The sequence below is a fragment of the Bos indicus x Bos taurus genome, chromosome 18 (assembly GCF_003369695.1).
Source record: "Bos indicus x Bos taurus breed Angus x Brahman F1 hybrid chromosome 18, Bos_hybrid_MaternalHap_v2.0, whole genome shotgun sequence".
In the NCBI taxonomy this organism is placed as follows: Eukaryota; Metazoa; Chordata; class Mammalia; order Artiodactyla; family Bovidae; genus Bos; species Bos indicus x Bos taurus.
Window position 1 is genome coordinate 46,680,352 of NC_040093.1, and position 15,096 is coordinate 46,695,447.

Consider the following 15,096-nt stretch of genomic DNA (forward strand, 5'->3'; position numbering starts at 1 on the left):
CTCTATTCGAAAGAATGGTCTGGGCAAAACCTGATGCCACCAACGAAGAGAACCCACCTCTATGTTCACAGCAGCACTGTGAACAATAGTCAAGATGAGGGAACAACCTCAGTGTCCATTGACAGATGAATGGATAAAGAAAATGTGATATATATACACAGTGGAATATTAGCCATAACAAAGAATGAAATAATGCCATTTGCAGCAACATGGATGGATCTAGAAATTATCATAGTAAGTCAGAAAGACAAATACCATATGATATCACTTATTAATGGAATCTAGAATGTAACACAAAGGAACATATCTACAAAACATAAACAGACAAAGGACACAGAGACCAGACTTGTGGTTGGCAAGTGGGCAGAGGGTGGGGCAGGGATGGAGTAAGAGATTGAGGCTAGCAAATGTATTATGAGGTTAGCAAATGTATTATATATTGAATGGATACATAAAAAAGTCCTAATGTATAGCACAAGGAACTATGAGTAGTTTATCCTGTGAAAAAGCATAATGGAAAAAGAGTATGTACACATATGTATAACAGAATCATTCAGCTGTATAGAAATTAACACAACGCTGTAAATCAACCATACCTCAATAAAATAAATTCAAACAAATGAAGAGAACCCACACACATGCCCTTACTGGGGAGGCGCCCAGGGAGATGCCACAGTATTTAACCAACCAGACACACAGGAAACCATTCAAGGAAGCCGAATCCACCTTGATGAGCAGCCACCTGAGTCCTTGCTAATTAAATTTAGCTAAGAATTATTTCACCAAGGCCTACCCACGAGGCTGCTTGCAGAGGAGAACTGTTCCCCAGTCTTCTCCATCCTTCTCCCCTGGAGACACTTGGAGAGAATGGAGGGAGGCCCAGGGGCCTGCTTGCGTCTCTCTCATCTGTGTTTCTGCTGGGACACTGAGGTTCCTCTATAACTTACAACTCCACGCTGGGCTAGACTTCTCTAAACTGAAGCCAAATGTGTTTTGATTGCGAGGCTATTTCTAAACACTGCTTGTGCCTTAAGCAATCAATTATCTGGTTGAAACATCATGTCTCCTCCCTTCAAGGAGAATATTGTGCTTTAATATGTGATAATGTTCAGAGTATTTTTAAATACTTCATTGTGTTTGGTCACAATGAAGATAGTTCTGGTGACTCAATAGTTTTATCTTCTGTGATTATTTACAGCATAACATTCATGGTCATTTTTTTTTTTTTTATAAAATCATGAACTAGGGAGAATAAAACAAAGTGGTTTATAAACATTAACCAGTTTTTCACAAATAACAGTGTTGAAATAATAACACTTGCACAGTACCTGACAGTTTACAGAAGCTTCTGAAAAATTCAGAGAAAAACATTTGTTTTGTAAGGAAGGGCCTTTGATTTTGCCCTGTAAACTTTTGATCTATAACTTTATATCCTAAAGTGGCCTGGCACAAACAAAACCAAACCATCTCTTATGAATATATTTTGGAAGTCTGCTGCCAGAGTTCAGTTCACAGGCTTCAGAGACCTGGTGGGGCTGTTCAAAATTCTGGCCTAGGTTAGTTTTAAAAGTTGCATTTGGATACGGAGTTGTTCCCAAAGGTTTAACTGAAGAGTAATTGATTTCACTGGAAATAAAAGTCCAGTTGCTGGGCAGTCATATTTTTCTTGAAACTCTAGAATGTCTTGAGGAACACATGTATGTCACCTGTCCCCTTTCAATACTGTCCTAAGTACCAGAAGGAGAGCAGGGTGAGTTGTAGCCCCTCCCACCCTGGATGGGGGGAGGGTTGAGGCGGATGGGAGGGTGGGAGCAGGGCCAGGGTACAAGGGAAAGATCAAAGGTGAGAATGCCTACATTCCGAATCTCAACCACAGAGGAAGTGCCATGTGTAGGGTCCAGGATGAGTGGACGAACCACTCAACCTGATGGATGACCATGAGCTAAGACAAAGCAAACAGTTACTTCCCGAGCATCCCTCCTCGTGGGGAGCTCTCCACACCCATAAATACTCAGTGGCATCCATGGGCCTCCCTGACGCATGTCAGCTTGACTTGAGACCAGCCCCATCCTGTACAGGCAGGCTGCCCCTCTTCAACATCCCAGGATTGAATCTTGGCAAGAAGTTGATGGCAAAGTTGGGATTCAGTGAAGTCTACTCCACAAGGCACTGATGTGCTTTCCTGTGCCAGAACAAAGGTGACCTATTGGGTTGGCCCTGGGCAGATCCAGGTTCCATCTGAGTGGGCTGTGCTCAGATGTCGTCCCATCCTGGGATCCAAACCAATGGCCTCCTCCCAAACACACTGAGCTGAACACTGGCCTGGAAACATCAGAGCAAGAGTCTGGTATCCTGGTGGCTGAGTTTCTCAATTTCCTCCGGAGAGAAAGTGTTTCCTCGGAGCCTGAAAGGGATAAAGCAAAGAGAGATTTGAGTGAGGACTGGACCAGAGCTGTGCTTTAGATCGGGAAGATGCTGCTTTGTAAACCTGTGCCTGGATGGCCTGCCCCTCCCCACCCACACCCCCACCACCTCCCAGCTGCAGCTCTCCTGGGAGAGCTGTCTGTGCAGGTTTTACCCTCTGTCAGCCAGGGCAGCTCATGAATCACCGTGCATGATTTAACAAGCCTCCATGACTCTGCAGAGTCCACACTGGGCCCAGCCAGCCCTGACTCTTCAAGGCCGGCCATTCTTTTTAAGGCAACAGCAGAAGCTGTCAAGAATGCAATGAGCAAGTCCCAATGTCCTCCCAAGCTCTGCCAGTAACATCAGAACCCTTAAAATACCAACCTGATGTCGGTTTGCTCCCCCTGGGCACAGAATGTGACATTTCTCAGAATTGTGCAATGGTTTAAAAAAAAAAAAAAAATCCACTCTCTACCCAAGATCGAGGCCCTCACAGCCTAGAGGGATTACACAATTGCATAGAAAAGAAAATCTCTCTATCGCAGGACAGATTTTTAGAAGCCTTTATTTTTAACTTCATCATTTGATAGCTACAGTTGCTACTGCCTTGATCTGCTTTTTCAGAGAGGGACAAATCTGCATATTTAAAGCAGGGTTCAGGAGCTCTCAGGGATGAGGCATGTACTATACAGCAGCCAAAGGGGACTGGCCTGAGACAATCAACTCAATGGGGTTGGGGTGAGCCTGAGAAGGTCTACCTGGCTGAATGGGGTCAGCTTGTCTCTACTCTGCTTAATTACTGCCATTCTAAATCAGGGCCCAGGGTTGCCAGCTTTTTTGAGAAACCTCTGAAAGACTGTAGGGAAATGTCTTCATTTTTAAATATTGATTTCTAGCTCAGTGCCTGAAACATATATAGCGACATTCACTCATAAAATGTTAAATCAGGGGAAATCTTTCTATTATCTGAGCGATAAATAGATCCCTGGGAAGAAGAAGGAGAAATCTTTGAAGTTGTGATGCAATACCTTTTTCAAATACATGAAGGAACATGGCTTTTTGTTACAAACAAAAGGCTTGGAAACACTGTGTAACATCCACCTAAAACTGCAGAGAGTCTCATACAGCTGCCCTGACCCATGAAGTCAGATGTAATGGCCGGTGGGGGGCAGGAACGGAGTTCCTTTCTGTTTCCCTTTTTAACCACACTGCCAATCCCACACGATTGCCAAGAACAGAGATGTTTCTGAACAAACACAATTTAAAAACGAGACAGTTGGTCCCTGCTTAAAAACAACAAGACATTTTTCCCAGGGAACCAGATTCATCCCATGCAGAACAGGACTAGAGGTCTGAGCCATAAGGGATCTTAGAAATTCTAAAGTTCCTCTCTCCCTTCACCTCAAGTTATACGTTGGAAAACTGAGGCTCAGAGAGGTTAAAGAGGCCTGCCCAGGATCTTACCAGACTTCCAGAATGGTGTCATTCTTTTCAAGGGCCCGCAGGAGGGCCTCTGCCCCTAGGGAGCTGATGTGGTTGTTAGACAGCCTAGAGAGGAAGATAGAATGGTGAACTTTGAGGATGCTTGGTTTTGGGCTAGTCTATTCAATTAAAGGAGACTTTGGGAGCTGGACTCCTGAAGCCCACCTGCCCTTTCAGCATGTCCCTTTCCTGTCTGAGATTCCCAATGAATTCATCCACAAAGTGAAATGTACCCCTCTCTCCTCCATTCACCAGATGGGTATTAAGTAGTTGCTCTCTTAGGAAGGAGCTAACACAGGAATAAAAATACATGCATTTTAGTGCCAGGGCTCAAATCCACCTTACACTACTACTTTTTTTCATTTCAAGCAGATGAGTCCCAATTTCCTCACCTGTAGAAGGGACCTAAAAGAGTACCCACCTCATGAAGTATAAGAATTAAACAGATGGCTAAGTGGGAAGCTGGTATATAGCACAGGGAGCTTAGCTCAGGGCTCTGTGATGACCTAGAGGGGTGGGATTGGGGAGCGGAGGGAGGCTCAAGGGGAGGGGAACTATATGTATACATAGGCTATGCTGTGGAGCCCCTTGTGGCTCAGTTGGTAAAAAGCCTACCTGCAGTTCGGGAGACCTGGGTTCAATCCCTGTGTTGGAAAGTTTCCCCTGGAGTACAAAATGGCAACCCACTCCAGTATTCTTGCCTGGAGAATCCCGTGGACGGAGGAGCCTAGCAGGCTACAGTCCCTGGGGTCGCAAAGAGGTGGACACGACTGAGCAGCTTCACATGCTGTGCTGGGCTTAGTTGTTCAGTCATGTCTGACTCTTTGTGACCCCATGGACTGCAGCCCACCAGGCTCCTCTGTCCAGGGGGATTCTCCAGGCAAGAACACAGGAGTGGGTTGCCATGCCCTCCTCCAGGGGATCTTCCCAACCCAGGGATCAAACCCAGGTCTCCTGCATTGCAGGTAGATTCTTTACCAGCTGAGCTACCAGGGAAGCCCTGTATACAAACAGCTGACTCACACTGTTGTACAGCAGAGACTTACACAGCATTGTTAAAGCAACTATGGAGTACAAGAACTAAACAGACAGCTAGCAGGACGCTTCTGTATCGCACAGAGAGCTCAAGGGTCCCTGCCCCGTCTTCTTGCTCATAGCTGTTCTTCCAGATAATCTGCACTACCTGGCTTCCCCCTCGACTTCTGAGGGGGAAGGCACTTCCGAGACACTGACCTAAGGCAGGGCTAATAATAACATCAGCCAATATCTGTTGAGCTCTTACTATGCACCGCTCATAACCTACATCACCTCTGTGCATGCTCGGAACCCTGTGAGGAGGGTTCAATTATTACCCTGTCTACACTTGAGGCAACTGAGTTACCAGTCCAAGTAGGAACAGTTGGTAATGGTGGAGCTGGGGCCAAACCCCAGCCATTAGGTTCCAGAACCTGTGCTCTTAACCAACGCTTGGCAGAGATTATGCCTAGAAGAAGAAGGATGTAGGCTTTGCTTTTCTTTTTTTAAGATCAGTGAGAAGCTCAATTTTTATGGGGAAACAGTGGAGGAGGATACAGTTTAGCGTTGCTGAATTATAAGACTCCCACCGAGGCAGCGTGGGGCCTAGCGGCTGCCATTGCCTGCCACCTGTGGGGGTCAACCAGGGTAAGTCTGTGACAGTGACGGAGGACAAGTTTGCCTCATCTGCACCTGGTCAATCATCAACCAGGTATCGCCAAGGGCCCCTCACCGTGTGCAAAGCCTGGCATCCAGCTCAGATAAACCCAGGTTTCACCTGGGCCCCCCGAGCCCCAGCGTCACCCACGTGATGAGTGGAAGTGTTTTCCCCAAACATTTGGCAATTTCCTAGCCCCTGTGGAACAACACAAACAAGAGCTGCCAGAGTGGATGGCAGGCTGGCAGCGAAGCAGCCGCCCTCCCAGAGGCAGCTGTCTGCCTGTCTCGGGAGGCGAGTGTTTCCCCCGGGCCATGTCTGCCAGGGCAGGGGCCATTCTCCTCTAGAGAAAGGAGCCATCTGTTGGTGCCCTGATGTCCCTGGGAAATGAGACCTTTGGCAGCATGGCTGGTGTGGTGTCCCATGAGCCTGTGGTGACCACTGGCCGGGCTCCTGCTCACGTCTGCCATCCCTCTCCCTGTGCCATGCGTCTCTGCCCACCGAGTTCACCACCAGTGGTCCTGCCACCACTCTCCCGGTCCCCCAAGGGAGCTTCCCAAGCTCCTGTGCCCTGCTTCCCTCCCTCACCCTGACCCAGGCTCCATCTCTGGCCTGGAAGACTGCAGGGGTCTCCGGGCTGATCTCCCTGCTTCCATCTTACCTTCCCTGCACCTGTTCTGCACAAAGCAACAAGCATGATCTTTGGATGATATGAATCAGATTACATGACTGCCCTCATTAAAACCCCCCGAAGGCTCCTCAACACCCTCAGAATAAACTCTGAGCTCTTTCCCAGGGCTCTAAGGCTGCTGTGGCCGGCTCCTCCCATCTCTGCCTCACTCCACCATCCACTATAGTCCAACCTCACAGGTCCTCCTTCCGTTCTCAAAACCACCAAGCCTGTTTCTGCCACAGGGCCTTTGCACTTGCTGTTCTGCCCACCTAGAATGCATATCCCTAAGATCTCAGCATGGCAGGCCCCTTCTTATTATTCAGGTTTCAAGTCCTATGTCACCTTCTCAGAGGCCCTGCCCAGCAGCAGCTACCTTGTCCTCTCCTGTCATCTCTCTCTTGAATTCTCTTGAGAGAGCATATTACTAAGATAAATGTATTTGTTTACTTGCTCATTATCTGTGTCTCCTATTCAAATTTAAGAGCTGTGTGAGCAGGGCCTTTCTATCCCTCTATTCTCAGCGCCTCAAACAGAGCTTGGCACAGAGTGGGTGTTCCAGAAACATTTCTTGGATCAATATATAAATGGATGCATGCACATATGAGTAAAAGCAAAAAATGCCTGTCTATATATTAATCACACACCAAGAGGAACTACTGGAGATGACCATCAGAAATCTCCTGTCTGAGTGAGGGAAGACCCCTGGAGAGGCAAAAGGGCATGTCCTATAAGCCACAGAGCAGATGCTGTGGGCAGCCCACCCGTATTCCCTCAGCTCTCACCTCTAACTCTGAGGGCTGCTTCCTGGGGAGACTGCCACCCTCTGTAGGAGATCTTTCTGTGGACCCCCAGAACATGCTTAACCATGGTCAGGGCAAGCCAGAAGCACCGGAAAACAAATATCCTCACAAGTATGCCTCAATACATGAAGGAGAGACAGTTGGTAGATAAATACCCCTGTTGCCTCGTGCCCACAGGATTGCACCCCAGTGGTCCCCAGTGATCACCAGCTTGATGACACCCTTTTCTGGTTACTCTCCCTCCCTAGCTTCACTTCACTACCCCCTGCCTGCATTTGGGAGGACCCCGAAAGATTGTTTTCTAGGGGGCCACCTTGTGTGAATTAGCCAGGCTGGGAAACCACCCAGATTTCTTACTCAGAAACATCCCCTCTCAAGGGCGATCATTACTGTCTAGCTTTTGCTTAGAGATTCCTTACTTCAGGACTTTCAGACTTGAGTTTCTTGCAAGTCCTTTGGCGAGGAAACACACACCTTCATCCTGGACGTGGTTCTCCTCCAGGCTGGCAAGAATAAAGGAGAAAACCCAGTTGACTGGCAACATGTATTATATAAGATGATGCCAATAAAGATGAACCCATGTGCCCCACCCCTGCCAATTAAGAATATCCAACATCTGAAAACCAATAAAGTAAAAACAGGTCAAGCAAAGTGTAAGGGTCCTCAATTTCTGGGACATCTCTGGGAAAGAATTTGCCCCAGGGCTCCTCCACAGAAGTTCCCTTATGTCATAGTGACTCAAGATCCATTTTCTGCTTCTTTCTTCTTAATGGAAGCTTAATTTCATTTGGAGCAGCCATGTGCTTGGTGAAAGAACTACACTTCCCACTCTCCACCACAGCCAGAGTCGGCTAAGGGACATCCACATGGCCGTCAACACATAAGGAGAGGTTGACAGATGGGGACTCTGAATGCTTTTTAAAGTGGAGAGACCCAGGCTGTTGCCCTTCCTAGATACAGAGGCTGAAACTGAAATACAGGAGTGCTGCAGGTGCTGCAGCAGCCACCTTGTAACCACGAGGCAACCAACCATGAGAACAAAGCCACATGCTGAGGATGTAACAGATCAAAATGAGAGAGTCCAGATTCCCGCTGGCCATATGTAGCTGCCGTAACAGCCGTATGCTGCCTACGTTCAAACTGCATGTACATTTTTTAAAAAAGTCAATTCTTTACTGATTTAAGTCACTTTAGATGGAGGTTTTCCATCTCATACAACCTAATGTAGTCATAACCAATACATTCGCAGTGAGGCAATTCCCTAACAAGGATTTCCAAGCTAATCAGGATATACTCAATGGTACATTGGCCAAGCTAGTGAGCCCTACTGACAGTCAAGGACCATCAGCAATATCCATTTTGTGGCAGTGCTCAATAGGTTTCAGTACCTTTATGCTTCCTGGAAAAAAAATCAAACATTCAGCATTTTATCTCCTTGATACAATTTGGAACTGCCCAGAATATGTCATAAGAAGCCTAGACTAGTGGCATCTAAAGGATGGAAAGCTTGGAATCAGGATAAATATGATTTATGGCTCATCTTTTTACCTCCCCCAAACTACTCCACCTTGCCCATGACCCTGACTCTCATATCCAGTGTTCTTAGGCACTCACATTCACATTGAAACAACAAAACACTAGTAGCAGCAGCAGCAGCAATCATTGTAGCAGTAGCAGCAAGAGTAGTAGAAATATCTGTTGTTGATCAGTTGCTAAGTCGGGTCTGACTCTCTACGACCCCATGGACTGCAGCATGCCAGGCTTCCCTGTCCTTCACTATCTCCTGGAGTTTGCTCAAGTTCATGTCCGTTGAGACACTATCCTATTACAATTTCACATTTATGGAGCGCTTCCACATATGCCAGACACTGTACGAAGCTACTTACAGGTGTTATCTCATTAAATTCTTACAGAAGTATTTAATAGTTGAAAGCATCCATACTCTCATTTTACAGGTAAGAAGCCTGAGATTCAGAGCCTGTTACTTAACTTGCTTAAGATCACAGCAGGACTTGAAGCTCAGCCTGCTGGATTCCAGACTCTGTGCTCTGAACCATTATAAGCCATGGAGGAAGCACACAAACCAACAAACCAATCATATTGGCTTGAAAAATTCAATGAAAAGAATTAGCCAGGCTCTATCAGCTTCATGCCACTTAGGACAAAGACAAACACAATCACCCAATCACGCAGTCATCCATCTTGGTCTTACACACACATCAGCTTCCACAGATGAGGCCAGAGAATGAAAAAAGGCTAGTGTCTGCCTCCCTAGAGAGATGAATCCCCTAAACTCACCAGAGTTCTTCCAGGGCCATATTCTTTTCCAACATCAATGCTAAGGCTTGAGCACCCACGCTGCCAATGTTGTTCCCCACCAGGCTGGATGTCGTCAAAAAACAAAAATATGTCAGAGCAGTGAGGGACTTCAAAGATAACTCAAGAAGGGCAAAATGCATGGCACACATTGCCACAAGTCCTGGCCTGCTCCATTTCAGACTAATCGTTTACAGGGCTCTTTTTCATTAAGTCCAGAAGCAGTTTTTTAGAATAAGCAGCTCCCACTATCAGACTGGAATTGACTCTGGAGATAAAGTGTAGCTGATCCAGGGCTTCCCTGGTGGCTCAGTGCTAAAGACTCCACCAGCCAATGCAGGAGACACGGGTTCAATGCCTGGTCTAGGGAGATCCCATATGCCCTTGTGCCGCTACTGAGGTTGCGCTCTAGAGCCCGGGAGCCACAACCACTGAGCCCACGTGCAGCAACTACTGAAGCCCATTTGCCCTAGAGCCCGTGCTCCACGACAAGAGAAGCCACCGCAACAAGAAGCCCACGCACTGCAACTAGAGAGCAGCACCCGCTCTTTACACTAGAGAAAAGCAACAAAGATCCAGGACAGTCTAAATTAAAAAATGATCTTTAAAAAGTGTATCTGATTCAGGGCTTCCCCAATGGCTCCGTGGATAAAGAATCCGCCTGCAATGCAGGAGACAGGAGGTGTGGGAGACCCAGGTTCAATTCCTGGGTTGGGAAGATCCCCTGGAGGAGGAAATGGCAACCCATTCCAGTATTCTTGCCTGGAGAATCCCATGGTCAGAGGAGCCTGGCGGACTACAGTCCACGGGATCAAAAACAGTAGGAGACAACTGAGCAACTAAACTATCCTATCTAGCCCAAGATCTTCTGAGTACAGACTGGAAACAAGACCCCTGAGAGGAAAAGGGATCCAAAGACACCCAGAAAGACTCAGGTGTCCTGACTTCAACTCCAGTGCTCTTTCCTTCTCATCCCATTGTCTAACACAGCAGGTGAAAATAAAGTTCACAGACCTTCATAACTGGCCCAAGCTCCTCCCTCCTCACACTGGCTTCCCCCACCAACTGCGGGACGAACTCTGAGGCTTACCTGAGCCACCTCAAGCTCTGGTGATCACCCAAGGCTGCAGCCAAGGCCTGGGCCCCCTCGTCACCCACCTGGTTGCCCCAGAACCTGAAAGTTTCAACAGAGTAAACAGTGTCAGTGAGAACCTGCTTTGTGTTCGAGACACATGCCCCTCCTCTCTGCAGCCCCAGGCAGAGGGGCAGGACTCCCCAGTCCCAGAAAGGCCTCAGGGGGACTCAGGTCCCAGCAAAGTGAGCCTGCCTCCATCTTTTTGGAGGGATGGCCAAACTTCAATTAGACTTTTTAGTTTCTTTAAATCAGACTTTCAAAATAGTTAAGAGGTCCACCCAGTGCATAGTCTCAGGGACGGGGAACTCATTCTCAATGCCAATTCACAGTTGTGACATTTTCCCTGGCATTGGGTTAGACCTGCTTCTGCTCACTGCCACCCACGAGTCCCTAGCCACCTCTAGGACCACCCAGAACAAGGCGAACTCTTCTTCCACACACCGGTTCTTCATCTCTTGCTCCTTTGTCACATCCCCATTCCTTCGCAGCCTCCAGCCCCCTTCACCTTCTGGCTCCTCCCCCTCAGACCCACCCTAATTGGGAAACACCCCCTTCCAAGATGGAGCCCAGCTCATACTTTGGCACCTGGCTATTTCCCATGTGGGAAGTTACGAAGGACCTGGAGGTGCCCACATGGGCAGAGAGGGCTGGGATGCTCGCTGCACTTTCACTCATAAGGTGAACACTTAATGAGCTCTGGCCCCATGCCAGCACCACTCTGCACTCCAGGGTGCGACACTGTAATAGCAAAAACCCTGCGCACAACCTAAAGTGTGCATGAAACCAACTAAACACTTCACGACATCAAACCACTGGAATACTAAGCAGTTATTCTTTTTAAAAGTGAGGTCATGTGATATGAACAAAATATGTGTAAAAATACAATGTTAAGAAAAAAAAAAAGCAAGTTACATAATAGTTTGTATCACGTGAGAGTGCTTGGGGGTTTTAGCACAAGACCAAGCCCAGACAGGTACCTTCATCAACAGGTGTTGAAAGCTAAACACCCCAGATGTGATCTCAAGAAGGAAGGAGCTCAGTGGGGCCGAGGCCACCCTCTCCTAGACTCTGTGATGCTACTGATACATTTTGGACACGGTCTTATCTCTCCAGCAACACAGTCCCACTCGGGGCTCAAACAGAGCCGGTGGGCAACTTGCCTGCCTGTAAAATGGGTTGGAACACCCAGGTCCTAAAGTCATTCTTCCTACAGTCTTGGGTTCTAAAATCCCCATTTTTTTGTTTGTTTGCTTGTTTTGTTTTGTTTTCAAATAGACCCTGGTTTACACCAGGGCAAAACAGGACAGGAAAGAGCCTCCAGGGGACTAGACAGGTACAACCCTGTCTGCCCAGCAAACAGAGAAAACCCCACTCGGGGGCTCTGAGGTCTGCGGACTGCCCTTCCCTCCTGTGTCTGACCCCTCTCCCCTGCCTGGCATGACCCCACAGGAAGCCAGGGCTCTGTAGGACCTGGTGCAGCCTCCTCCCATCCAAGGTCCAGGGTCCAAACTTCCCTACTTCCTGCTCTTTCCTTGGCTCTCACCCCAAGCTACACATCATCTGGGGAGCTTTTTTACATTACTGATTCCAGACCTTGCATGTAGATAATTCATTTAATTAGCCTGGGGCAGAGAGTGGCCTTCTTCAGGAGCTCCCCAGTGGTTCCCACATATAGACCAAGGTAAGAAACACAGCTCCAGCGCTCTGGAGGACCAGAGGGCTTCCTGCCACTGCTCGTGGGCTCTGCCCTCCCCCAACCCTGACATCCTGAGCTTCCTGTTTATTGAGCAAAAAGCAAGGCAGAGGCAACAAGGGCCGCCCACGCTCTCCCTCCCCATTGCAGCCTGGGCCGGGGGTGGAGGCGGGGGCTGGGGGGTTGTCTCAGAGATCTTGGGGCTGAAGAATTGGTTTCACCCGCTCCTAAATCCTCGCAAGCCCCCAACCCCTGCATGCTGCCCCTCTGCCCCAGAATCCCACCTACCCCAAAAACTGCAAGGAGTTGTTAGTTCTGAGCCCCTGGGCAAGCACCTCGGCTCCCGCAGCCGTGATGTGGTTGTTTCCTAGCCTGGAAGGGAAGAGAGAGGAGAGACTGAGACAGAGGGCAGGGCAGGAGGACCCTTACTGCTCCCCCAGACCTGGGTCTGGGGAGTGGGGTGCACAGGGAGTGTGGCCCGGACGGAGAAACAGGGACCAGTCCTCCAATTCCAGCTGGAGACGCGGTGTGTGCTGCTGCAGCTCAGGGGGCTCACTGAATGCTCCTGCGACTTCATTTTCCACCAGCAAAGGGAGAGGCATGGAAGGGCCTGTTTTGCAAAGCAGTGTGACAGGTAGGAGCAGGAACCACAACAGTCCAGGGAGGCGGCTTTCCCAGGGAGGGAGTGACTCACTCTTCCACCGTCTCCTCAGACTGTGGGCGGGCGCTGGACCCTGCTTTCCTCCCGCAGCCTGCCCCATCCATGGTGGCTGCAGGTGGCATCTACCTGTTTTGAAAGTGCCTGAGGGGTAGGGGGGCTCTGGTGGCTAAAAGAAAGAAAAGGATCCTGCTAAGCCTTCGGGCAGGGGTGGAGGAGGGGGTTTCAGCAAAATTTGGGCACCTCAGAGAGTTTCAGGGAGGTCCCCGGAACTCTCACCCACAGCTCCAGGCTTCCTGGAATAATACTGCCAGTTTCATCTTTCAGAGAAGTTTCATTCACTTTAAGCTGACAGACCTCTGCCCTTCCTGGGTAACCAAAGGCCCCAGTTGCTGTGCTGGCAAGTCCAGTGCCCCCTCTGCCCCAAGGCCTGCTTCCCACGGGCTGCTGCCAGCCAAGGACTGGGAGACCTGAGCCTCCTCTGTCGGGCACACTGGCTGGAGGACTCCCCAGCAGCCTCTGTCTTCTCCCCAAGCTGCACTGGGGTCTATGATGCTTCCTCCTAACAACCCTTCCTTTCCTCTCTCCCTCCCTCAGGGTCAGACCTGCGGCTCTCCCAGCCTCCCCCTCCAGCTCCCTTCCCCAATTTCCCCCCATAGGCATTTCCCCCAGCAAATTTGTTGAGTATCTAATCCCTCCTTGGAGGACTGGACAAACAGGATCAACATGCTGAGAACTTATATGATTTATCCACCATCTCTCGGGCACTAAGTTCACTATGGAAAGAACCTGAGATACTGTGCCAGCTTTCTATGTATATTAACTTGCTTAATCGTCACAGGGCTTCCCTGGTAGCTCAGCTGGTAAAGAATCTGCCTACAGTGCAGGAGACTCTGGTTCGATTCCTGGGTCGGGAAGATCCCCTGGAGAAGGAATAGGCTACCCACTCCAGTATTCTTGGGCTTCCCTGATAGCTCAGCTGTTAAAGAATTCGCCTACAATGCAGGAGAGCCTGGTTCGATCCCTGGGTTGGGAAGATCCCCTGGAGAAAGGAAAGGCTACCCACTCCAGTATTCTGGCCTGGAGAAGTCCATGACCTACAGTCCATGGCATCAGAAAGAGTTGGGCATGACTGAGCAACTTTCACTTTCTAATCATCACAACTACCTATGAGCTATGAGCTATAATTACTTTCTCCATTTTATAGAAGGGAAAACAGAGACACAGAAAACAGAAGTGACTGTGTGACCCAAGGTCACACAGCTAATGAGGATTCAAGTCTCAGGGATGCTGGATCCAAACCTTGGTCAGTCTGGCTGCAGAGTCCTGTGTTCTCACTGAGATGCTATATTAACCCAAAACACAGATCTCTCAAGTTCTGGGAGCAGCACCTTTTGTTACCCTACAGCCCTCCCTGGAGGTTGCACCAGCCCAGCTCTGGCCACAGCCGCTCTTGGCTTCCTGAGCTGAGGGTAGCAGGTGGTGGAGGCAGAAGAGAGTCCTCAGTACAGAATGGTGCCTCTGGTGTTGGCCTCAGTGGCCCTGCCTGAGACTGAGTCAACAATTTTAAAATGGCAGCTCATCCCCAAATGCATGGAAGCAATTCTTCACTTTGAAGCTGAAACTCCAATACTTTGGCCACTTGATGTGAAGAGCTGACTCACTGGAAAAGACCCTGATGCTGGGAAAGATTGAGGGCGGGAGGAAAAGGGGGTGACAGAGGATGAGATGGTTGGATGGCATCACAGACTCAATGGACATGAGTTTGAGCAAACTCCAAGAGATGGTGAAGGACAGGGAAGCCTGGCGTGCTGCAGTCCATGGGGTCACAAAGAGTTGGACACAGCTTAGCAAATGAACAACAACAACCCTGCCTCATAAACCCAGGAGGCAAGAACATCTCAAAGGGAAAAAGAAGCCAGGCCAACCCATGGACCAGCTGGGGGGATGATGCAATGGTGTCAGATGGGAAAGAGATTCCACTTGAGGCTGAGAGGGTGGGGAGCAGCAGAAACTCAGCCTTTCCAGGCTAGAAAGTGAAAGTGTTAGTTGCTCAGTCCTGTCCAACTCTTTGCGATCCCACAGACTGTAGCAGACTCCTCTGTCCACGGAATTTTCCAGGCAAGAATTCTGGAGTAGACAGCCATTTCCTACTCCAGGAGACATTTCCAACACAGGGACTGGAGCCATGTCTCCTGCATTGCAGGCATATTCTTTACTGTGTCAGCCACCAGGGAAGCTCAGCACTGGACCCACCAATA

At 49.0% G+C, this 15,096-nt stretch overlaps 1 protein-coding gene across 3 annotated transcripts in view; it reads right to left on the reverse strand.

The window, feature by feature from the left end:
- Positions 1-252: 252 nt before the first annotated feature.
- Positions 253-15,096, reverse strand: part of NOD2 (nucleotide binding oligomerization domain containing 2) — a 34,270-nt gene continuing 19,426 nt past the window's right edge. For 2 of the 3 annotated variants that reach the window (XM_027513614.1, XM_027513612.1), the window contains 6 exons: positions 12,466-12,549; positions 10,440-10,523; positions 9,332-9,415; positions 7,453-7,536; positions 3,871-3,954; positions 253-2,404 (listed from right to left, as the gene is read on the reverse strand). In XM_027513614.1, the coding sequence (XP_027369415.1) occupies positions 2,332-2,404; positions 3,871-3,954; positions 7,453-7,536; positions 9,332-9,415; positions 10,440-10,523; positions 12,466-12,549 (493 nt within the window). In that variant the 3' untranslated portion in view covers positions 253-2,331. The remainder of the gene's footprint in view (positions 2,405-3,870; positions 3,955-7,452; positions 7,537-9,331; positions 9,416-10,439; positions 10,524-12,465; positions 12,550-15,096) is intronic. The other variant, XM_027513613.1, reaches the window with a different exon arrangement.